Source organism: Calonectris borealis, chromosome 31 (genome assembly GCF_964195595.1).
Source record: "Calonectris borealis chromosome 31, bCalBor7.hap1.2, whole genome shotgun sequence".
Classification (NCBI taxonomy): domain Eukaryota; kingdom Metazoa; phylum Chordata; class Aves; order Procellariiformes; family Procellariidae; genus Calonectris; species Calonectris borealis.
In genome coordinates, this window is record NC_134342.1 from 854,513 (window position 1) to 878,108 (window position 23,596).

General features: G+C 64.3%; 3 protein-coding genes across 5 annotated transcripts in view; 2 read left to right on the forward strand and 1 right to left on the reverse strand.

The window, feature by feature from the left end:
• Positions 1 to 124: 124 nt before the first annotated feature.
• On the forward strand, positions 125 to 18,069 carry DNMT1 (DNA methyltransferase 1). 3 transcript variants are annotated; one of them, XM_075134249.1, is made up of 34 exons: positions 125 to 247; positions 3,882 to 3,924; positions 4,444 to 4,551; positions 4,650 to 4,920; positions 5,196 to 5,268; positions 5,528 to 5,618; positions 5,749 to 5,789; positions 5,921 to 5,972; positions 6,290 to 6,373; positions 6,466 to 6,575; positions 6,667 to 6,785; positions 6,948 to 7,040; positions 8,051 to 8,202; positions 8,296 to 8,483; positions 8,955 to 9,144; positions 9,339 to 9,436; positions 9,550 to 9,697; positions 9,827 to 9,942; positions 10,127 to 10,328; positions 10,417 to 10,553; positions 10,682 to 10,855; positions 11,458 to 11,679; positions 12,223 to 12,415; positions 14,098 to 14,188; positions 14,742 to 14,876; positions 15,062 to 15,344; positions 15,448 to 15,589; positions 15,793 to 15,959; positions 16,034 to 16,211; positions 16,476 to 16,671; positions 16,740 to 16,903; positions 17,000 to 17,116; positions 17,212 to 17,302; positions 17,474 to 18,069. In XM_075134249.1, exons 1-34 carry the CDS (start codon positions 189 to 191, stop codon positions 17,518 to 17,520), a joined length of 4,575 nt encoding a protein of 1,524 aa, XP_074990350.1. In that variant the 5' UTR covers positions 125 to 188; the 3' UTR covers positions 17,521 to 18,069. The 3 variants fall into 3 exon arrangements, with proteins under 3 accessions (XP_074990350.1, XP_074990352.1, XP_074990351.1); XM_075134251.1 differs by having other exon boundaries at positions 17,240 to 17,302; XM_075134250.1 differs by having other exon boundaries at positions 10,420 to 10,553.
• An 81-nt stretch (positions 18,070 to 18,150) lies between these two features.
• EIF3G (eukaryotic translation initiation factor 3 subunit G) lies at positions 18,151 to 21,269 on the forward strand. Its single transcript, XM_075134305.1, has 11 exons — positions 18,151 to 18,256; positions 18,650 to 18,699; positions 19,156 to 19,248; positions 19,335 to 19,423; positions 19,698 to 19,757; positions 19,964 to 20,068; positions 20,177 to 20,366; positions 20,467 to 20,574; positions 20,723 to 20,859; positions 20,949 to 21,055; positions 21,175 to 21,269. The coding sequence occupies exons 1-11, from the start codon at positions 18,237 to 18,239 to the stop codon at positions 21,188 to 21,190; spliced, it is 975 nt and encodes a 324-aa protein (XP_074990406.1). The 5' UTR covers positions 18,151 to 18,236; the 3' UTR covers positions 21,191 to 21,269.
• Positions 21,270 to 21,642: 373 nt separating this feature from the next.
• The window catches only part of LOC142073859 (uncharacterized), a 6,106-nt gene continuing 4,152 nt past the window's right edge, over positions 21,643 to 23,596 (reverse strand). Inside the window, exons 12-13 of the mRNA XM_075134083.1 lie at positions 23,263 to 23,596; positions 21,643 to 22,862 (exon numbers count right to left, since the gene is read on the reverse strand). The exon at positions 23,263 to 23,596 is cut by the window's right edge and continues 14 nt beyond it. Coding sequence (XP_074990184.1) covers positions 21,643 to 22,862; positions 23,263 to 23,596 — 1,554 coding nt within the window. The remainder of the gene's footprint in view (positions 22,863 to 23,262) is intronic.

The following is a 23,596-nucleotide window of genomic DNA, read 5'->3' on the forward strand; positions in this document are numbered from 1 at the left end:
GGGCCTTCCCCCCCCCCGGTCCGGAATGGTCTGTCCCCCCCCACTATGCGGAATGGTCTCACCCGCCCTCCCCCTTCTCCCCCCCCCGCCGCCGCCATGGTCTCGCCCGGCTCCGCCCCGCCCCCGCCGCTGGTTTCCGCGCGAATCCGTCGCCCGGCCCCGCCGCTCCCGCCGCCGCCGCCGCCCCGATGCCGGCCCGGGCCGCCCCGCTGCCCCCGGCCCCGCTGCCCGCCGAGCTGCGCCGACGGTGAGTCCCCGGCCCCGGCGGCTTCCACCAACCCCCCCCCCCGGCGGTGCCCGGCGCTGCGCTGACCCCCGGCGCTGCGCTGACACCCCCCCGCACTGCATTGCACTGCACTGCACCCCCCCCGGTACTGCACTGACAGCCCCCCGGCACTGCACGGCACTGCCCTGGCCCCCCCGGCATTGCCCTGACAGCCCCCCGGCACCGCACTGCACTGCATCCCCCCCCCAGCATTGCAGTGCACTGCATCCCCCCCCCAGCATTGCAGTGCACTGCATCCCCCCCCCAGCATTGCAGTGCACTGCCCTGACCTCCCCGGAGTTGCACTGACAGTCACCCAGCACTGCACGGCACTGCACTGCATCCCCCCCCGGCATTGCCCTGACAGCCCCCCGGCGGCACTGCACTGCGCCCCCCCCCCCCCGCCCCAGCACTGCACTGCACTGCCCTGACCCCCCCCAGCACTGCACTGCACTGCACTGCAACCCCCCCCCCGGCACTGCACTGACAGCCCCCCGGCACTGCACTGCACTGCACTGCACCCCCCCCCCGGCACTGCACTGACAGCCCCCCGGCACTGCACTGCACTGCACCCCCCCCAGCATTGCACTGCACTGCCCTGACCCCCCCAGCACTGCACTGCACTGCATCCCCCCCCCGGCACTGCACTGACAGCCCCCTGGCACAACATTGCACTGCACTGCACTGCACCCCCCCCAGCATTGCACTGCACTGCCCTGACAGCCCCCCAGCACTGCACTGCACTGACCCCCCCCAGCACTGCCCTGACAGCCCCCCAGCACTGCACTGCACTGACACCCCCCCGGGACTGCACTGACGCCCCCCCGGCATTGCACTGTATTGCCCTGCACTGACACCCCCACTTCGGCACCGCGCTGACAGCCCCCCACCACTACACTGCACTGCCTTGGACCCCCCCCCAGCACTGCCCTGACAGCCCCCCACCACTGCACTGCACTGCCCTGCCCTGGACCCCCCCAGCACTGCCCTGACAGCCCCCCAGCACTGCACTGCCCTGCCCTGGACCCCCCCCAGCACTGCCCTGACAGCCCCCCAGCACTGCCCTGCCCTGGACCCCCCCAGCACTGCCCTGACAGCCCCCCAGCACTGCACTGCACTGCCCTGACACCCCCAGGACTGCACTGACAGCCCCCCAGCACTGCACTGCCCTGCCCTGGACCCCCCCCCAGCACTGCCCTGACAGCCCCCCAGCACTGCACTGCCCTGCCCTGACACCCCCAGGACTGCACTGACAGCCCCCCAGCACTGCATTGCCCCCCCCCAGCACTGCCCTGACAGCCCCCCAGCACTGCACTGCCCTGCCCTGCCCTGACACCCCCAGGACTGCACTGACACCCCCCCAGCACTGCATTGCCCCCCCCCCAGCACTGCCCTGACACCCCCCCAAGCATTGCACTGCAGTGACCCCCCCCAGTTTTGCACCCCTTGCAGTGTGGGGAGCTCAGCGCTGCGCTGCACCCCCCCTTTGCAGTGCCATGCACAGCCCCCCCCCGGCATTGCGCTGCACCCCCACACGCTGCATCGCTACCCAGCCCTGCACTGCAACCCACCGCGCAGCCCCGACACCCCCCGCGCAGTGCACTGAGCCCCCCAGCCCCGCACTGCGTGCACCCCCGCTCTTCCCCATGCCTTGCGCTGACCCCCCCGTGCAGTGTCCTGCCCCCCCATGTAGTGTCTTGCCCCCCCCATGCATCCCACGGACCCCCTGTGCAGTGCACTGAGCCCCCCATGCATCGCATGGACCCCCCAGCACTGCTTGACCCCCCCGTGCAGTGTCCTGCCCCCCCATGCATCCCATGGACCCCCCAACACTGCCCTGACCCCCCCGTGCAGTGTCCTGCCCCCTCATGCATCCCATGGACCCCCCAACACTGCCCTGACCCCCCCGTGCAGTGTCCTGCCCCCCCATGCATCCCATGGACCCCCCAACACTGCCCTGACCCCCCCAGTACAGTGCACTGGTCCCTCATACGCCCTCCTGACCCCCCAGCACCCTCCTGACCCCCAGCACCCCCCTGACCCCCCCCCGTGCTCACACCGCCCCCCAGCACTGCGCCCCGTGGCCCCCCCAGCACCCCGCCGAGCCCCCCCGTTGTCAGCAATGCACCGCACCGGGGGTCCCCCGAGCCCCCCCCCCAGCCCCCTCTGCCCCACGGGGCAGCCCTGACCCCCAGCTGTGTGGGGGGGCTCCCTGGGGGGGGCCGTCAGGGTGCTCCCGCCCCACAGCCGGGTCCCACGTGGCGGTGGGGACGCCCGGCCTGGCCCCCGCGCGGCTTTGTCCCCGCGCTGCCGCTCGGGGCAGGGAGCGAAGGTGGGGGGGTGGGGGACCCTGGGTGGCCCCCCACCTTTCTCCAGGGTGGGGGGCATGGAAATCCCTTTCTGGGAGGGGTGGGGGTGGAAGCGGGGTGCAGCGGGGACCTTTCCTTCCCCTGGGACGGGGGGTTTTGAGCCATCCCCTTCCTCGCTCCGGAGGGATCCGGCACCGTCCCCGCGTCCCCCCCCGGCTCTCGCCGCGCCGCCGGCAGCGGGGAGGGCACATGGAAGGGTTGGCGTTTCCTGCGCCGTATTCCCCGCCGGCTATTGTCCCTTCCGCTCGCCTCCCGGCATCCCCTGGCCGGCGGGAAGGGGGGGAACCGCGCTCGCCGGCCGCCGCCGAGCCGTTCTCCGGTTCGGCTATCCCTCTTCCGGTGCGGCGGCCGCGCGGCACAGCCTTGGCGCGCCCCGACCTTTCCCTGTCCGCCGTTGGTCTCCGCCGGAGCTCCGGCTGCATGGCCGTCCTCAAACCCAGGTGCCGATGACGGGACGGGATTTATCACCCTCCTGGTTTTTGGGGGGTGGCGGTGGGGACCCCTTTCCCTCCCCGCTGGCCCCGGCTCGAAGGAAGCGGCGGCGGCGTGGGGGCAGGAAGCCGAAAAAACGGGCGGCTGGAGGTGAGATGGGAACGAACGGAGCCGGTGCCGGACATGCCGGCAGCACCGGAGAGGTCCCATCCCGTATCCCGGCAGATGGAATTGTTCCTGGGGGGTGACCGCATGGCCCCGGTCCGGCGGATGGGCTCCCCGTTTCGGCGGGAGAGCCGCGGTGAACCAGGGGGGGAGCGCCGGGGTCGTGCCGAGCCGCCGGCAGTGGCGGCAGGGACGGGGTTTCCTCCTCGCCGCGGGGCTGGGGGCTGTGCCCGCCGCGCAGGGGCAGCGCCGACCGCTTCCCCCCACCCTCCATCGCCGCTTTGTGCCGCCGGCGCCGTGGGAAGACGACACGTGGCTTCTCCCCCGTGGTTTTTTTGCCGTTTCCACGCCGGGGCAGGGCACGGGTGGGCAGCGAGCCCCCGCGGCTCCCTCAGGGGGTCCCTTGGGTACCGGCATCCCGTTACCGGTCCCCCCTTATTCCCCGCCTGGGAGCCGAGCATCCCGCTCGCTCCGAGGGAGTTTGGCCTCTCTTTGCGGTCGCAGCCGGCGCCGCTCTTTGCCGGGTGCTGTTTCTGGAGCCGTCGAGGCGATTTTGGGGTCTGTCGCGGTTGCCCCTGCCCGTCGGTGTCCCCCCGTAACCTCGCCCGTCGGCGGAGCGTGGTCTGACCCCCAGCGCTCTTCTCTTGCAGGCTGCAGGACTTGGAGAGGGATGAAGACAGCCTGAGCGAGAAGGTGAGCGTCCCCGGATCGCCGGGAGCCACGTTTCCACCCGCCTTCGGCTCCGATTTGGGCGCCGCCGTCCCGTGCCGTCACCGCCGGTCCCGCGTCGGGTGCTGCCGTCAAGCTCGGGATGCTCCGGCTTGCAGCGGCGGGAGTCGGCGCGGCTCCGGAGCCGCGGTCGTGACTCTGGTGCCGAGCAGGGGACCGCGACTCATCGGTGCTTCCTCTTGTTTCCGTGCCGCCGCGGTGTTGCGAGGATGCAGGGGGGGGTCTGGAGGCCCCCCGGCGTGGGGTGGGGTGGGGGGGACGGTGCGGCGGGGTGGCCGGGTGAGACCCCCGTGTCCCCCTTGCTGGCCCAGCTCCCTGGACCCGGTGAGGTCGTGGTCCCGGTGTCGGCGCTGTCCGTTGTCATATGGAAACCGCCGTCCCCTCCTATCGGGAGGGTCCCCGTGAGCTGGGTGAGCGGCACCCGGATTCGGAGCGACCGGCGTCGCCGCCGCCCGCCCCACGCCGTCCCCTCCGTCCCCGCAGGAGTGCGTCAAGGAGAAGCTGAGCCTCATCCATGGCTTCCTCCAAGCCGACGTCCAGAACCAGCTGAGCGAGCTGGAAGCCAAACTCCGCTGCGAGGAGCTGTCGGAGGTGAGATCCCGGTTTTTTGGCGAGCCGGCGGGGTTGGGTTGTGCCGGTTCCTTGGCTCACCGGAGCCGGGCGGTTTAACCGACGCTCTTCCCTCCCAGGAGAGGTACCTGGCCAAGGTGAAGGCCCTGCTGCACCAAGAGCTCGCGGAGGAGAATGGGGACGCCACGCCGCTGCTGCAGGCTTCCAATGGGTGCTCCAAAAACGGCGCCTACGGGAGCGACGAGGACTCGGAGCGAGCAGGACCCGATGGGGAAGAGGACAGCGCGATGGAGATGGAGGAAGCAGCCGCCTCTTCTTCCTCCTCTTCGTCGGTCCCCACGCCGCGGGCGCGCAAGGCCAGGAGGAGCCGATCCAACGGGGAAAGCAAAAGTAACGGCGGCGCCGGGAGCCACTTGGTTTTCCATCCTCTTTTCGAACACCCTTAAATTAAATAATTTATTACCATTAAATACCAAGCGGGAGCCTGGCGATTCCCAGAGGGATTCCCCTCGGGAAGGGTTTTGGGGTCTCCTTGCCTTGCTCCGGGATGATGGGATGCAGGGAGAAGGGTGCTGTCGCCCGCGGTGGTCCCGGGGGGTGTTGTGGGAGGGGGAAGGGCAGCGGGTCCCCGCCGTTAACGCAATTCCTCGTCCTCTTCCTCCCAGAGTCTCCCGCCAGTTCCCGGGTCACTCGGAGCTCCGGCCGGCAGCCGACCATCCTGAGCATGTTCTCCAAAGGGTCAGTCCGGTGGCAGGGCTGGGACCTGCACCTCCTTTTATCGCGTCCCCCAGGAGCCTTCATCCTCTTCTTCCTCTCTCCGCTGTCCAGGGCTGATGGGTTCGATCCCAAAACCTGGGGTTCCCAACCTTGGGGACCTGCCGGGTGCTTCCTCGGGGAGCCCCGCGCCTGCCGGTGCCGGGAGAGCCCCTCGCCACCCCCCCCCAAACCTCCTGGCGTTGGACCCTCGGGTTGATCCGTTGCGTTTAAAATCCGGCAGGTCCAACAAACGGAAATCGGAGGAGGTGAACGGGGAAGTGAAGCAGGAGGCGATGAGCGTGGAGAAGGAGGAAGAGGAGCTGGAGGAGAAGGTGTGTGCCGGCACCGGGCTCTTGGCCGGTTGCTTTGCCGGGGTCGCCGCCGCGCTGGGGCTGAGCGCGTTGTCCTGGAGAGCGTCGTGCTCTCCAGCCTCCCCTTACACCCCCTCCTTTCTCCCTCAAGGAACAAGATGAGAAAAGGATTAAAATCGAAACCAAAGAAGGGTAAGGAGGAAGGGGAGCGTTCCCCGCTCTGGGTCGGTGCCCGTTTCCCTCCGCCGCGGTCTGCTCAGCGCGGGGACGGTGACGTTAACGCCGCTCTGCGTCTTCATCCCTTTGTGTTTTCTTACACCCAGGTTGGAGATAAAAGATGAAATTACTCAGGTTAAAACTACAACGCCTGCTAAAGTGAGTTCTTTTACCTCCATCTCGGCATTTTGGGGGCTTTTTTGAATGCTTTTAACTCTTCCAAAGAGCGGCTGGATTTCCCTAAAGGAAAAATAAAGCCGTTTCCAGCCCCTGCAGCTTCCAAAAATCAACCCTCTCGAGGAAGGCGGGGAGCAGCCCAGCCTGCGTGAGCTTGGGCCGCTTGCGAAGCGAGGGCAGCTTTAAAAACGAGGGTTACGCTAACGAACGGGACCGTTTGGGGAAGGAGCTTTGAGCCTGATCGTGGGCTGAATCTCACGGGGGAGAGAAAAGCTGACGCCGTCTCCCGTGTCTTGCAGACCACCCCTCCCAAGTGCGTCGACTGCAGACAGTACCTCGATGATCCCGACCTCAAATTCTTCCAAGGGGATCCTGATGATGCCGTAAGGGATTTAATGTTCCTTCTCCGGGGGCGGGGAGAGCTGTTGCGTTAACGGGAACGCTCCTTAAACATCTTTCTCTCTCCCTCGTTTAGCTGGAGGAACCAGAAATGCTGACGGATGAGCGCTTGTCCCTCTTCGACGCTAACGAAGATGGCTTTGAGAGCTACGAGGACCTGCCGCAGCACAAAGTCACCTCTTTTAGGTGAGAGATGGGAAATCAAGCTATAAAAACCCGCCGGATTTGCAAACTTCGCAGGACGAGGCATCAAACTGCAACCTCTGTCCCTTGCCAGCGTCTACGACAAGCGAGGTCACTTGTGTCCCTTTGACACCGGCCTGATCGAGAGGAACATCGAGCTGTATTTCAGCGGTGCCGTGAAGCCCATCTACGACGATAACCCTTGCCTGGACGGTGAGTCGGCCGCGGAGGAGCCTCGAGGGCCGCGAGGATCTTAAATTTCAGCTCAACGCCACGCGCGAAATGAAGTTGGGTCCGGATGGCGCTTTGGCACCCGCAGCTGCCTGGTTTTTTTTGGGCACCGAAGACTTGAAATTTGTGTTTTCTCGCTTGCAGGTGGGGTGAGAGCCAAGAAGTTGGGGCCCATAAACGCCTGGTGGATCACGGGGTTTGATGGAGGGGAGAAGGCTTTGATCGGCTTCACCACAGGTGGGTGAGCGAGGACGGGGGAGGTTGGGCTCGGGGAGAGCGCCCGGCTTGGGATTTAAGTCTCTGCCGCGCATCCGGCTGGTGAAGGAGCTTTATTTGGGTTCGTGGATTTTGTCGCCGCCGAGAACTTGCAACCGTCAAGCACGTGGCGAGGTGGAGGACCGTGCCGAAGCTCGCGCCTGGGTTTATTTAGCTCAGCAGCACCCAGGCTTGTGTTAAATGCGTATAAAACCTCCTGCTGAGCTCGCGGCTGCCAGCGGTGCCCTGCACGGAGCTGGGACAAGCAAGGTGTCTCCTTGCCAGCCCTTTCCAGGCAGGATCCATCCTCCAGTCCCTCCTCCGTGGAAAGCTGCCGGCGCAATGCGGGGATGGGTCAGGGTCGCTCTCGGAGGGAGTTTTCTCTTTGCTCTTGGCCTCTTGGCCCCCGTTGCAGGGCTTTTTTGCTTTCTTGCTCTACTCCCCGGGCTTTTCGGACAGGTTTGTGTTGAGAAAGGTCTTGGAGGAATGCCCGGTCCCGGCCAGCCCCTGGCTCTGTGTCCCAGCTGGCTTTCTCACTCTCTAGCCAAATTGGGGGAAGAAGGCTGATAATTTGGGGGTTTAAAAGCTTTTTCCCTTCACCATTTCTGCAAGGAACCCTTCCAATAACCTGGTGATATCAGAGAAGGACTTAACTCTCCTGTGCGTCAGCAAATGGAGTTTGTAGTGACAGCAAAAACCCCTGGATTGTCTTTGCTTTCTAATTAGGTAACAGCAAAACTAAAAGGCTAACGCGTGGATAGCGTGCCCCACCTCACGTCCCCGCTCCCCCCTCGCTTTGGTGGTGATAGCTGAGTGACCGTGGGTCCCGGCTTGTGGTAGAGCTTCCCCGCACGCTTAGGTCCTGGTGCTGTAGCAGCGTGGACGGGCTGGTCTTCCCCTCCCCAGGACCCGCTCGTCGCAGTCTTAGCTCGTCCTTAAATATCACCAAATTCCCCGGTATTTAACCCCCCGCCGCGATCTCTCCGCCACAGCCTTTGCGGATTATATCCTGATGGAGCCCAGCGAGGAGTACGCTCCCATCTTCGCCCTCATGCAAGAAAAGATCTACATGAGCAAAATCGTCGTCGAGTTCCTGCAGAACAACCGCGACGTCAGCTACGAGGATCTGCTCAATAAAATCGAGGTGAAAATCCGATGACGGCAGTATCTGGGGGGGGGGGGGTGGGCGTTGTTCTGCCACCCTGTCCCTAACCAACCACCCCCCCCCTCCTCGCAGACCACCGTACCTCCCGCGGGGCTGAACTTCAACCGCTTCACAGAGGATTCGCTCCTGCGACATGCCCAGTTCGTGGTGGAGCAAGTGGAGAGCTACGACGAAGCCGGGGACAGCGACGAACCTCCCGTCCTCATCACGCCCTGCATGAGGGACCTGATCAAGTTGGCTGGGGTCACCCTGGGGAAGAGGTGAGCCCCGGGTCCCTGCGTAGACGCTGGATTTGGGGGGACGCTTGGCTTTGCAGCATCCCGGGAGGAACCCGGTGGGTTGGTTCTCCATCGGCTTTGCACAGGGGATCCTTCCAGAAAAACCCTTTTGCTTGTTCCCTGCTGGGATGACCTGAGGATTTACCTTAGCGCTGGGAGATTGGAGTAGAAATCTTTCCAAAACTGGGAAAAACCTCTGCCTAGCGCTGCCCCGAGGGAGAAGAGGCACTGGGTTGGGTCCCCGGAGCCTGGCTTTGCTCTTTGTCCTGCTGTAGCATCCCGTGCCAGCCACGGGACGTACCTGGGTGCCTCTTAGGGGATCCTGCCGTGGTTCTCAGGGGAGAGCTCTGCTCCCTGGGGACCCTCCTTGGGTGCCGAGCTGTTGGTTGTGGCCGTAGCTGTCAGCGATACGAGGCACGGGGTGCCCTCTCACCGCTCTCACCTTGGTCGCAGGCGAGCCGTCAGGCGGCAGGCCATCCGGCACCCCACCAAAATAGACAAGGACAAGGGTCCCACCAAAGCCACCACCACCAAGCTGGTGTACCTCATCTTCGACACCTTCTTCTCGGAGCAGATCGAGAAAGACGAGAAAGAAGATGACAAGGAGAACGCCATGAAGCGCCGGCGCTGCGGCGTTTGTGAGGTAACGGGGGGGCTGGCATGAAGCTAAAGTGACCGGATCCCCGCCGTTCCCCTCCATCCTACCTAAGTGACACCTTCTGGGGTTACTCCCTTGGGGCAAGGGGGCCATTTCCCGAGGCCGCTGAGCTCCCCTCGGTCCCTGTCCCTCTCCGCCGCGTCTGCCGGTGCTCAGCCTGTCCCTTCTCCCTGCTCCAGGTCTGCCAACAGCCCGAGTGCGGGAAGTGCAAGGCTTGCCAGAACATGGTGAAGTTTGGGGGCAGCGGACGGAGTAAGCAGGCTTGTTTGCAGAGGAGGTGCGTCCCACCCCGGCAGCGACGTCTCCCGCCGAAGTCCTCGCCGCCTCCGGAGAGAGGGGACGCGGTCCCCGCGCCGTGGGCTGCTGCAGTGACAGTCCCTGTGTCCCCAGGTGTCCCAACCTGGCCGTTCGGGAAGCTGATGAGGATGAGGAGGTGGATGACAACATCCCTGAGATGCCATCGCCCAAGAAGATGCTGCAAGGCAGGAAGAAGAAGCAGAACAAGAGCCGTATCTCCTGGGTGGGGGAGCCCATCAAGGTGAGGCTGGGCAAGACCCCGCTCCCCTCCCGTTGCCGGGGTTGGGGTGGGCTCTCCGGCTGCGAAGGGAGCTGCGTCGTTCGCCGGCGTGGGGGTTTAACAGTGCTCCCCGCTGTCCCCCTGCTTCAGAGCGATGGGAAGAAGGACTACTACCAGAGGGTCTGCATCGATTCGGAGACCCTGGAGGTGGGAGACTGCGTCTCCGTCAGCCCCGACGATCCCACCAAGCCCCTCTACCTCGCCAGGTCGGTGTCGTGGCGCTGGAGGGGACGAGTCTCTGCTCCTGCTGGGGTGGGCGTGTGTGGGGACAGCTGACGTTCCCCAATTAGAGAACCCTAATTGCTGTTTGAGGACTCTCCAGCTCTGGCAAAGCTCAGAGCAGCTCAGCCCTTTCCTGGTGCTCCGTAACCCTGGCTCCTTCCCCCTCAGGGTGACGGCCATGTGGGAGGACAGCAGTGGCCAGATGTTCCACGCGCACTGGTTCTGCCCGGGCTCGGACACCGTCCTGGGGGCCACCTCTGACCCCCTGGAGCTTTTCTTGGTGGATGAGTGCGAGGACATGCAGCTCTCCTACATCCACGGCAAAGTCAAAGTGATCTACAAGGCGCCCTCGGAGAATTGGTCCATGGAGGTGGGTGACAGCCCTGCAAAGCCCGGCTGGCCCGGGCCAGGCACGGCACGGGCAACGGCACCGATCCCTGTGAACGCCTCTCTCCTAGCAGGGCGGGCTGGACATGGAGATCAAGATGGTGGAAGACGACGGGAGAACTTATTTTTATCAGATGTGGTACGACCAGGAATACGCTCGATTCGAGTCCCCGCCGAAAACTCAGCCCACGGAAGACAACAAATACAAGTGAGCGTGCGCTTTTGGGATCCGCTGTGGGCAAAACGGGCAGCGGGAGCCTCTCGGCTCCCGGCAGCACCGCAACCGGCCTTGGCAGGGTCTCCATCACCGCGCTCTGCTCTCCTCCTTTCCTGCAGGTTCTGCATGAGCTGCACGCGCCTGGACGAGGTAAGGCACAAGGAGATACCCAAAGTGGCTGAACCTCTGGAAGAAGGGGATGGGAAGATGTTCTACGCCATGGCCACCAAGAACGGAGTGCAGTACAGGGTGGGAGATGGCGTCTACCTCCTGCCGGAAGCCTTTTCCTTCAGGTTGGTGCTTGCAGGGGGCTGTAAGCACTTCTCGGGGTGCTCTTTGGTCAAGCTTTTGGTAGGAGAGGACACAGTCTCCGGGTAGTGAATCCCACCTGTAAAGGAAGCACCTATCCCCCTAATTTCCAAAAGCTTAACCTAGAACTAAAGGTTAGAATCCCAATTTCACCTCCCGACGTTAAACTGAGCGCCTTCTCTCTGATCAGACAATCCCCATCGCCGAGCTGCTGTGTTTTGGCAGATGCATCCTTTTGCGCGTCGCTTTTTCTTCAAAAGAGCGAGCCTGGGTAGATGAAAGGTGAAACCAGAGCCTGCCTGCTGCCTGTAATTACGGGAGGAGAAACGGCAAACCTCTTTGGGAAGAGGGCTGGGGCAGCAACGTGTGGGCCCCTTGGTTTGCAGCCGCGATGTGATGGTCGGGCTGTAAAACGCCTCTGCTGCGGAGCGGGAGGCTTGGTGCCCACCCTGCACCGGGGAGAGCAGGAGAGGAGGAAGGAGGCAGGCTAGGCAGCGACGTGGGAGGAGGATGCTCTGTGCTGCTAGGTGGTTTTTTTTTAAGGGGAAAGGGATACCCCAACCTCCTTCCCTCCCCTTTTTCCCAGTATGAAACCCGCCAGCCCAGCCAAACGCCCCAAAAAGGAGGCGGTGGATGAGGAGCTGCACCCCGAGCACTACCGCAAATACTCAGAATACATCAAGGGCAGCAACCTGGATGCCCCCGACCCTTACCGCGTGGGCCGCATCAAAGAGATCTTCTGCAACATCCGCAGCAACGGCAAACCCAACGAGGCCGACATCAAGCTGCGCATCTGCAAGTTTTACAGGTGAGGGGAGCTGCTGGGGTCTGCGTTACGGGGGTGCGGAGCCCCTACCCCGAGATCTCGGGTGCTGGGAAAAGCTCTGCACCATCAGCTCGAGGTTGCTCCGGAGCCAGGTTGCCTCGAGCAGCGTGACGCGGTCACTGCTCAAAGGGACTTGGTGCCGCCGCGGCGGTCTGGGCTCGGACCCGGTGCTGAGCCGCGCCGCCAGCGCCGTCCCAGGGCGTGGGTGTTTACCCAAACATTTGCAGGCTCTTAGTCATCTCCCTCGCACCACGGAGGGATGTGTGCGAAGAGCCTTGGCAGCGGGAGAGGAACGTGCTGACGCTCAGACTCTGTGTGTTTCGAGCCCAACAGCTCTCCTCCCTTCAGATCTTTTTGCCTTTAAATTAGTTTACCAGCTCCGGTGCCAATTCCTCCTCCCTGCTCTTAAGAGGAAATAAACCCTCTTCTCTCTGGGGAGACGGAGCGGTGCGAGCGTCGGAGGCTGGACCGGGATGAGGATGTTGCCAAAAACATTTCCCCGATCCAGGTGCTTTTTCCCTGCAGACCCGAGAACACGCACAAATCCATGAAAGCCAGCTACCACGCAGACATCAACCTCCTGTACTGGAGCGACGAGGAGACGACGGTCGACTTCCGCGCCGTGCAGGGCCGTTGCACGGTGGTTTACGGGGAGGATCTGACGGAGAGCATCCAGGACTACTCCGCCGGTGGGCTCGATCGCTTCTACTTCTTGGAGGTGAGGGAGCCGGGGTTTGAGGGGGCTGGCTGTGTCCCTGGGCGCGCCGAGCCCTCGGGGAGCGAGCAGAGCAGGCGCATCGACCTCTGCCTGTCGGCGCGGGCTCTCCTGCCCTCTCCGGGTGCGTTTTGCACAGAGGAGCTGTCGCGCAGAGCGAGGATTTGTAGCTCGTTGCAACCTCCTGGGGACTAAGTCTCAGATGCAAGGGAAGCTTTAATCATAGAATCGTTTAGGTTGGAAAAGACCTTTAAGATCATCGAGTCCAACTGTAAATCCAGCGCTGCCAAGTCCACCCCTAAAGCACGTCCCTGAGCCCCGCGTCTGCACGGCTTTTAAACCCCTCCAGGGATGGGGACCCGACCCCTTCCCTGGGCAGCCTCTTCCAGGGCTTGACGACCCTTTGGGTGAAGGAATTTTTCCCAATGTCCAACCTAAACCTCCCCAACGCAACCTGAGGCCGTTTCCTCTCGTCCCATCGCTGTTCCTTGGGAAGAGACCGACCCCCCCCTCGCTCCAACCTCCTTCCAGGGAGTTGTAGAGCGATGAGGTCTCCCCTCACCTCCTCTTCTCCAGGCTGAGCACCCCCAGTTCCCTCAGCCGCTCCCCATCAGACTTGTGCTCCAGGCCCTTCCCCAGCTCCGTTGCCCTCCTCTGGACACGCTCCAGCCCCTCCATGTCCTTCTTGTGGTGAGGGGCCCAGAACTGAACCCAGGATTCGAGGTGCGGCCTCTCCAGTGCCCAGCACAGGGGCACGGTCACCTCCCTGCTCCTGCTGGCCACACGACTGCTGACACAGGCCAGGATGCCCTTGGCCACCTTGGCACGCGGCCGGCTCCTGTCCGGCTGTCGACCAGCACCCCAGGTCCTTTTCCTCTGGTCCTTCCCAGCCGCTCTTCCCCCACCTGCAGCGTTGTGGGGTTGTGGTGGCCCAAGCGCAGGACCCGGCACTTGGCCTTGTTGGCCCTCACACGTTGGCCTGGGCCCCTGGACCCAGCCCGCCCAGGTCCCTCTGCGGACCCTTCCCACCCCCAGCAGATCAACTGGTGCCATCTCCAAACCCAGGGAGCCCTCGATCCCCTCGTCCAGATCGTTGATAAAGAGATCGAACAGGACCGGCCCCAGTACTGAGCCCTGGGGAACACCGCTCGTGACTGGTCACCAACTGGGTTTAACTCCGTTCCCCACAACTCTCTGGACCCGGCCGTCCAGCCAGGTTTTTACCCAGCAAAGAGGACGCGCGTCCAAGCCACGAGCGGCCGGTTTCTGCAGGAGAACGTTGTGGAAACGGTGCCAAAGGCTTTGCCGAAGTCCAGGCAGACCACATCCCTGCCATTCCCTCATCCGCTGCGCGGGTCCCCTGGTCATAGGAGATCAGATTGGCCAAGCAGGACCTGCCTTCCGTGAACCCGTGCTGGCTGGGCCTGATCGCCTGGTTGTCCTGTAATCTGAGCGTCACCAGGAGCTGTCTCCTTCCTATGGAGCTGAGGGGACAAATTTGGACCCTCGGGTGGCCGCCTCAGCTCCTTGACGCAATGGAGAGGGAGGTGAAGGACCCTCTGCAGCCCCCAGCGCCGCGCCTGTGTCCTGCCCTTGGGTTTTGCGGTTCTGATGGGGTGTTGGCAATGTCTCGGCCGTTCCCGAGCTAGAAAAACTCTTTGTGTTCAACCCTTTCTCTTCCCCAGGCTTACAACGCAAAAACCAAGAGCTTCGAAGATCCTCCCAACCACGCTCGGAGCTCTGGCAATAAAGGGAAGGGGAAGGGGAAAGGGAAAGGTAAGTCTGCTTGGTGGGAGAGGTCTTGGGTGGGTGAACCGGTTCGCGTCTGCCGTTACACGCTGCCGAGCAGAGATAAGACCAGATGTTTCTGTCCTCTCCTCCTTGCTCCGACGCTCCGGCAGGATGCAACGATGCGGTCTGCAGCTCTGTTTTTAAGGCACTTAATCTTTTCAAAAGAAACCTTGCAGCGAGAGCACCTGGTCCTTGAGAGATCTCAAAGCTTTTCGCTTGCCAAGCCTCTGCCAGGGGCTGGCTGCTCCGTGGCGCGGGGCTTTGTAGGGGGAGCTGCTCTGTGAGTTATTGTGGCGCCCGTCTGACCCTCAGAAACTCTCTGCCCGCACCCGCGGGCCGTTGGACGGAAAGGGATGGCACGGGGGAAAGCCGAGAGGCTTGCCTTCCAAATGTATTCTGGCAGCGGCGGTGAAACAATTAGAGGTGCTTGAAGCCGATGTTTTAACTGCTGCGGAGGAGGGGGAGAAGAATTTGCCTTGTAAGCACTAAGAGGAGGAAGTGACTTTGCCTTTTGATGTGAGCGGGGCTCTGTTCGCAGGCAAAGGCAAAGGGAAGTCGTCGGTGAGCTGCGAGCAAAGCGAGCAGGAGCCGGCTGAGCTGAAGCTCCCCAAGCTGCGGACCTTGGATGTTTTCTCTGGCTGCGGAGGGCTGTCCGAGGGCTTCCACCAGGCAGGTGAGCGGCAGAGCGGGGACAGCGGCGGGGTGACGAGCGGAGCCCGTGGGGAGACGGGCATCGGTGCTGGCCGCTCGGTTCCTCCGAGCTGGCGGTTGCGTTCGGCACCGCGCCGGATCAGGGGGTGCGAGCCAAGCGCTCTGCTCCTCCGCACAGGCTCCAGATCCTCCGCTTTGTCTCCCCAGGCGTGTCGGAGACACTCTGGGCCATCGAGATGTGGGAACCGGCCGCCCAGGCTTTCCGACTGAACAATCCCGGCACTACCGTCTTCACGGAGGATTGTAACGTCCTGCTGAAGCTGGTCATGTCCGGCGAAAAGACCAACTCGCTGGGGCAGAAGCTGCCGCAGAAGGGGGACGTGGAGATGCTGTGCGGCGGTCCCCCGTGCCAGGGCTTCAGCGGCATGAACCGCTTCAACTCCCGCACCTACTCCAAGTTCAAGAACTCCCTGGTGGTCTCCTTCCTCAGGTGAGCGGAGGAGGTGGCGAGGAGCTGTGTTGGGGTGCGGGCGCGGGCTCCCACCTCAAATGTTGATCTGTCCTTGCCTGCGTGTCCCTCTCCCTCCTCGCAGTTACTGTGACTACTACAGACCGCGGTTCTTCCTTCTGGAGAACGTCAGGAACTTTGTGTCCTTCAAGCGTTCCATGGTGCTGAAGCTCACCCTCCGCTGCCTTGTCCGCATGGGTTACCAGTGCACCTTCGGGGTCCTACAGGTAGGGTGTTGGGTGACCCCGAGACGGTTAACTGGGGTGAAAACCCTTCTCCTCTCACCCGCCTCTGCCGTGAAGCCAAGGAGCCGTCGGCTGCGTTGCTCCTTGGCTTCCCTCGGTGGCTTGGGGGACGTTCCCAGCTCTTCGAGGGCACAGACTGGATGGGGAAGCTCCGGCGCCTTCAGGAGTTGTCCCTTCCTCCCCAGGCTGGCCAGTACGGCGTGGCCCAGACGCGAAGGAGAGCCATCGTCCTTGCCGCAGCTCCCGGCGAGAAACTGCCCATGTTCCCCGAGCCTTTGCACGTGTTCGCGCCCCGTGCCTGTCAGCTGAGCGTCGTGGTGGACGACAAGAAGTTCGTTAGCAATATCACCCGGTGAGCCTTCGGAGCCATGCCGGGGCTGACGAGGGCGAGGTTTCGGCCGCTCACGGCTCCCTCCTTCCTCCCAGGACGTATTCCGGCCCCTTCCGCACCATCACCGTGCGGGACACCATGTCCGACCTGCCGGAGATCAGGAACGGTGCCTCCGCCTTGGAGATCTCCTACAACGGGGAGCCCCAGTCCTGGTTCCAGCGACAGATCCGGGGCTCCCAGTATCAGCCCATCCTCAGGGACCATATCTGCAAGGTGCGGATGCCGGGGTCTCAACGGGGGACCGGGCTGCACTCAGACCCCCCCGTACGCAAACCGAGATGGGGGTCAAGGGCAGGTTGGATGTGAGGTGGGGTGAGCGGGACCATCCCCAAGTTAACTTTCCCAAAGATGAGACCGGCGGAGCTGCTGGGACTTACCCCTCTCCCCCAGCCTTCCCCGGAGAGAGGACCGGGGCTCTTGAGGCGGCCGGTGTCCCTCTGCGTCCCCCTGCGGTGACGGCGGGCTTGTCGTTGGCAGGACATGAGCGCCCTGGTCGCAGCCCGGATGAGACACATCCCGTTGGCTCCCGGTTCCGATTGGCGCGACCTGCCCAACATCGAGGTGCGGCTGTCGGACGGCACGACCACGCGCAAGCTGCGGTATACGCACCACGAGAAGAAAAACGGTCGCAGCAGCTCCGGGGCGCTGCGAGGGGTCTGCTCCTGCGCCGAAGGTAGGTACCGGCTCCCCAAAACCAGACGGTGCCCGTCTGCTCCCCCCTCACCTTCTCCATCTTCCCAGGCAAGCCCTGCGACCCCGCGGACCGGCAATTCAACACCCTCATCCCCTGGTGCCTGCCGCATACCGGCAACCGGCACAACCACTGGGCCGGGCTCTACGGGCGCCTGGAGTGGGACGGCTTCTTCAGCACCACCGTCACCAACCCCGAGCCCATGGGCAAGCAGGTGGGTGCCGCCGGCTCGGTCTCCTCCACCGAGAAAGGCAGGCGTTGCCGAATGGCCGCCGCGGTCCCGACCGTTGGCTTTTATTTGCTGCCGTAGGGTCGGGTGCTGCACCCGGAGCAGCACCGGGTGGTGAGCGTGAGGGAGTGCGCCCGCTCGCAGGGCTTCCCCGATACCTACCGCCTCTTCGGGAACATCCTCGATAAGCACAGACAGGTCAGCGCCCGGCGCCAAACCCCTCGCCGGCGGCACCCTCACGCCGGCGGCGTGGCGGAGCCGGCGCCCAGCGGTTAACCCTCCCTCTGTCGCAGGTTGGTAACGCAGTGCCTCCTCCTCTAGCCAAAGCCATCGGGCTGGAGATCAAGTCGTGTGCGTTGGCGAAGCTGAGAGAAGATACGGCGGGTAGGTGCCGCGCCGGGAGCCGCTGCCCTCCCCTCCCCGGTGCCGCGGGCGGGGGGTGGGGGCGGAAACGCCGTCGTCTGCCTCCGCCCTCCCTCAGCCGGGGATCCCGGTTTAGGGCTGGGGGCCGCGGGGTTGGGGTACGGCGGCGTCACCCCCCTCCTCTCTCCCCAGAGACCAGCGCCCCGGAGAAGATGGAGACCGTGGAAAGCGCCGACTGACGCGCGGCCTCTCCTCCGGCACCAGGATTACCAAACATGCACTGATTTATTTTAACCTCCTTATTTTTTTTTTGTTTTTGTTTTGTTTGTTTGTTTGATTTGATTTTTGTTTGTTTTTGTTTTGATTTTGTTTTGGTTTGGTTTTGTTTTTTGTTTTTTTTTTTTTTTTTGGTTTTCTTGTTTTTTTTAAATTCCCGGCCCGTGGGGACCCGCCGTGGCCCGTCCCCCACCCCGGCCCTGCTCGTGTCTGTCTCCCGCCGCTGTCTGTGATGGTCGAACTCCACTACCGCCCCGGGACCCCCCCCCCAGCCCCCGGCAGAGCCCTGTGGGGACCCCCCCCCCCCCCCGGGTCCCGGCCCTGCCTTGGGGCCCCGCTCCCTGTTTTTACGCCGCATTGTATTGAAAATAATCGGCCGCTTTGTACAAGTGGGAATTGATACTTTATGTAGTTTTTATATGTTGTAATATTTCTTCAAATAAATCTCTCCTATAAATTATAACCCCCTCGCCCCCCTCGGTTTCTTTCTCCGGGCCTAGCGTAGGCCTCGGCCCCGCGGGGGGAGCCACTGAAGTGTTGCTTAGCAACCGCCTCCCGGCATGCAGCGCGGCCCGCCCTGCCCCGCCCTTTCCTCCTCTCTTACGCCGGAAGTGGCGCAGCGCCGCCGGAAGTGTGGCGCCTCCTTCCGGTCGCTGTGCGTGAGGGCGGTGGGAGCGCGATGCCGACGGGAGACTACGAGTGAGGGGACGGGGATGGGCCCGGGGGGGGAGGACCGGGCGTGGGGCCTGGGCTTGGCCCAGGGACCGCGGGGGAGGAGGGTCCTCGGGGGGGAGCGGGGCCGGGTCCCGGGAGCGGGGCCGGGTCCCGGGTGTGGGGCCTGGCGGGCCCCGAGGGGGGCTTCGGGCGGGGCTGCGGCGGTGATGAGTGAAGGGAAGGGGGTGGCGGCGGTGCTGGTGCCCGAGCGCGGCAGGAGCGGCGAGGGGGAGCGTCGGGGTGGCCGAGGCCCGGGGGTGAAGGGAACAGCGGCCCGGTTGGGGCCCGGAGCCCCGGAGCTGAGGAGACAGCTGGGTCCCCGAGGGGACAGGGGGTCCGGCGGGGGGCAGCGGGTCTAAGGCTTTGCTTTCTCCACAGCTCAAAGCCCAGCTGGGCCGACCAGGTGGAAGAAGAGGGTGGAGAGGACGGTGAGTGACTCCTGCCCCACCTGCCGCAGGCCGGTTCCCTCCTCCTTTTTTTCTCCTGTTGCTCCTCCTGCTGGTAACCGGAGAGTTTTTCTGGAGCAAAAAAGCAGCTGCTGTTCCTAAAACAGCCCAGAGATGCACCCGCTCTTTGTCCAGGGCTCAAAACAGGCTCCCAGGCTCTTCTTTGAGGCCGATCCTTGTGAGCAGAGCCTGCCTGACCTGGAACAGGGAGCAGGACCCCTCTCGCCATCCTTATTCCACCCATTTCAGGGGCTGAGGAAGCCCAGGGGGTTGAAGCAACTAAGATTTCTTGGCTCTTTGGCCTTTTCTCATGTTCAGGGGAGGGAGCAGGGCACCTCCTCCCTGCAGGGAGAGGCCGTGCCAGGGTACGGGGCTCCTTCCCCCTCTGCCGGGCTCGTTCCAAGCAAGGGGGTGACTCTCCCCCTTTTCTTCCCGCAGATAAATGCATCACCAGCGAGCTGCTGAAGGACATTCCCCTGCCAGGGGTGCTGGGGAGCAGCCTGAGCGCTGAGGCCGAGCTGCTGAAGGGAGGTGAGAGCTGAGCGAGAGGCTGGGGAGCTCTTTTTCTGCCCCTTCCCCCCCATCGGACGCTGTCCCACTGTCCCCCCTCCCCGCAGGCCCGCTCCCCTCCCCGAAAGAGCTCATCAACGGGAACATCAAAACCATCACGGAGTATCGCGAGGAGGAGGATGGGCGCAAGGTGAAGGTGAGTAGCGCATCCCAGGCTGCCATTTTGGCTTCTTCCCGCTGCCGAGCTCCTCTTCTCCCCTCCCGGAGCCCTCAGCTCTGCCCCGGCGCGGGGGCTGAGCCCTGCTGGCGCGGTCGGGCAGCACCAGGCAGCCGCGTGACAGCAGGGACGTCCCATCAGAGCCCCATTTCGATTCTGCTGCTTCGGGCAGCCCCAAACTTGTCACGCGCGGGGCGGAGGCGCGTCTGCCGTCCTTCCCCCTGCGTTGATCGGTTCTTTTGCACCTTTACAGATCATCCGCACCTTCCGTATCGAAACCAGGAAGGCCTCCAAGGCGGTGGCCCGGCGGAAGGTGAGCATCTCCTGCGGGAAGAGGAAGGGAGGGAGGGAAGTCTCCGCTCCAGCATGAATCGTTTTGTCTCCCAGCCCTCCGCTTCTCCCAACGACCCCTCGGTGGGGAACATTTCCCTTCCCGCTGGCTGCTCCTGCGTTCGGCAACCGCTTAGGGACGTGCCGTGCGAGTCAGCCCCCCCTTTCCCCTCCCTGTTTTCTCTCCAGAACTGGAAGAAATTCGGCAACTCGGAGTTCGACGCCCCCGGACCGAACGTGGCCACCACCACCGTGAGTGACGACGTCTTCATGACCTTCATCACCAGCAAGGAGGTGGGTCGGCACGGTGGGAGCTCGGGGGGCCGGTGGGGAGCCCCCGGTGAGGCCGTGCCCGGGCGTGTGGTGAATCCCGTGGGACTCAGGGGTCTCCCTGTCCCCCAGGACCTGAACTGCCAAGAGGAGGAGGATCCCATGAACAAGTTGAAGGGGCAGAAGATCGTCTCGTGCCGTATCTGCAAGGGCGACCACTGGACTACCCGCTGTCCCTACAAGGACACCTTGGGGCCGATGCAGAAGGAGTTGGCCGAGCAGTTGGGGCTGTCCACAGGCGAGAAGGAGAAGCTGCCCGGAGGTACGGCACCCCGTTACCCTGAGATGGGGGGGCAAAGGGGGGGGTGGCTGTCTGCCTGCGGGCAGCCCCACCTCCTGCCCGTCGTCTTTCCTGCTCTCAGAACCGGAGCCGGTGCAGGCTCAGCAGAGCAAGACGGGCAAGTACGTCCCCCCCAGCCTGAGAGACGGAGCCAGCCGCCGCGGGGAATCCATGCAGCCCAACCGCAGGGGTAAGTCAGGCCCGTCCTCGGGGTAGGGGCCACCTCCCCGCTCCCCACCCGCCCCGGGCCTCCGCGGTGCCGCGTCCGGCGCGCGCCGGCTCTGGCCGCGGTCCTGCCAGCAGCCTCGACCTTCCCCGTCCTTCTCCCCCGCCTCCAGCCGATGACAACGCCACCATCCGTGTCACCAACCTGTCCGAGGACACGCGTGAGACGGATCTCCAGGAGCTGTTCCGGCCCTTCGGTTCCATCTCTAGGATCTATTTAGCCAAGGACAAGACCACGGGGCAGTCCAAGGTGGGCACGGAAGGATTTTCCCCTTTAGGGGGGCTGAGGAGGAGACCCCCCTGGCTTCCTCTCACCCTCTCGCTTTCCTCCCACCCCAGGGTTTCGCCTTCATCAGCTTCCACCGCCGGGAGGATGCGGCCCGGGCTATTGCCGGGGTCTCCGGATTCGGTTACGACCACCTGATCCTCAACGTGGAATGGGCCAAGTAAGTGCCGGGAGGTGGCTCGGAACATCGGGGGGTGGCGCGTACTCCGTCCCTGCCGGGTGTTGGGGGTCCGTGCGCGGTCTCCCCTCTCCTTACCGCGCCCTCCTCCTCCTCCGCAGACCCTCTACCAACTGAACCTGCCGCGCCGGTGCCGTGCCGGCTCCCGCGGAGAGCAGTCGGCGCTTCTAAATAAAGACGCAAGGTCTGGTATGCACCAAGGTGTCGAGCTGAGCTGGGGAGGGGGGCGGCTTCACCGGGCAGGGAACAGCCCCGTCCCTGTCCCCACACCGTCCCGTGGCAGAGCCGGGGCTGTCCCGGTGGGGATGGCAGCGCTCGAGGCGGCGACACGGCGAAGGGCACGGCGCCGCCGTTCCTTGTTTTTTAGGCTCATCCTCAGTATTTCAGCTAGGAAAAAAGGGGGATCTCTGCCAAAAAAAGGTGCGACGCGAGGCCGTGCTTGCAGTTTCGCCTTTAATCCCGCTTCTCCCACGTTACTGCCGCCCTTTCCGGGAGGGAAACGCGTGCCCGAGGGCCGCACCGAGCCCTAAACGGCTGCACCAGCCGCCTTGGGCCGCCCCGGGGGGCTCCTAGGTTGCCGGCCGCAGCTCCACGTGCTCAGCCCGCTCCCCGTCGGCGGTGCCGGTGCCGCAGGCGGCGCCGCAGCAGCTCTGCATGCTGTTGGCCAGGGCGGCGTAGAGCAGCGGGTGGAGGCAGATGTTGAGGTTAACGAGGATCTTGCAGACCTGCGCGGTGGCGTGGATGGCTCTGGAGACGGCGCAGTCCTCCGTGCCCGGTCGCAGCAAGCGACGCCATAAGTTGAGATTACGGAAAATGTGGTAGGGAAGGTAGGAAAAGGCGTAGAGAGCCACTCCTGCTCCCACCAGCATTCCCACCTTCCGCTTTTCCGACCGGCTGAGGTGAGGATTACGGAAAACGGTGCGGATAATGGCGGCGTAGCAGGAGGCGGTGAGCAGGAAGGGCAGCCCGCAGCCCAGCCCGGCCAGCAGCAGGCTGTAGGGATAAAACCCCTGCAGCCTTTGCGGAGCCGCGCTTCCCAAACACTCCATCGCACCCTCCGCTTCTTGCAGCTCCGAAAAAAAAAAGGTGGGTGCCGACAGCACCCCGGCCAGCACCCAAACGACCGCGCTCAGCGCCTTGGCGTGACGTGGTTGCAGCCGCCCGTGAACCCGCAGCGGGTAAACGATACCGAGGTACCGGTTGAGGCTGATGCAGGTGACGAAGAAGATGCCGCCGTAGAGGTTGAAGTTGAAAAGGAAACGTTCCAGCTTGCACAGCGCCGGGCCGTAGCGCCAGTCCTTGGGCGGGTAGTAATACGCCGCCAGAAACGGCAGCGAGAGGGAGTAGAGCATCCCGCTGACGGCCAGGTGGAAGGAGTAGACGACGCCGCTGTGCCAGGAACGCTCGCGGGCCACGAAACGGTAGACGGCCGCGCCGTTACCCACCAACGCCGGCGGGAATTGCGCCGCCAACACCGGCCACAGCGATTCCTGGAAGGTGCTGAAGTTACCGCAGTGGGCGGCCATTTTGGGGGTTCCTCCCCCTCCTCTTTTTGGTGGTAGAGCGTGGCCGCGAGGCGCGGTTGCCGGCAAATGGCGGCGCGGGGAGGGTTTGGTGAGCCCCGGCCGCCTCGCGCCGGGACCGAGGAGGCTTTGTGGTCCCGCGGTGGGACCCGCGTCCCCCTCTCCGTCCTCGTCCCCCCCCTTGCCCGGGGTGCAGCAGGGGTCCGCGCTCCTGCCCGCCGCTCGCCCCGTCCTCCTCTCCCGTCCCGCCCTTCTCGGTGGCGGTCACGGGGTCACATCCGGCCCCGTTTTGGGGACGCTGGGGGGCCAGCGGCTGGCGGGGGGGGGTTTGCAGGCAGGGAAGGGCCCTTCCTCATCTGAAGGGCAGCACCCAGAGCCTGGCAGCTGCCTTCTACCCCGGCCACAAAGGGGGAAGGAGCCGTGCGTGCCTGCCCGCTTCCTGCCCACGCAGGCAGCGGCTGCCCGACCCATCGGGGTGGCACAGAAAAGGCCACCCTGGCTGGGGGGGGACCCCACTTTTGCCACCCCCAAACCCAGCACAGCCACAAGCAATCGTTCCAAGCAGTGTATTGCACGGGAGCAGGAACGGGGTGGGGGGGCCCCCGTTTCCTCTTCCCCCCCGCCTCCCCACAGTCTCGGCGCGTGGCCGGCGGCTGCTGCCTCAGCGCTTCCCCTTCTTGGCACGTCCGGGGCGCCGGAAAATCGTTTTCCCCTTTGTCAGCAGCTTCCCTCGCCCCTTCGGCCTCAAGGCGGCACGGCCAGAGCCGGAACCGGCCCCCTCCCGGGCTGGGCGCTTGGTTCCTCGGTGCAGTTTTTGGCCAGCCACCCCCTGCCTGGCCCCGCCGCGGTGCCGCGAGTCCCTCGGCGCCCGGCGTCCCTTCCGCCGCTTCCCCGACTCCGTGGGGTGAGGGCTGGGGGCGGCGGGATGCTCCGGTTGGCTTTGCCGGCGTCGCTTCCGTAGCGGGACAGCACCCGAGGAGCTTCGCTTCCTCTTGGTGCG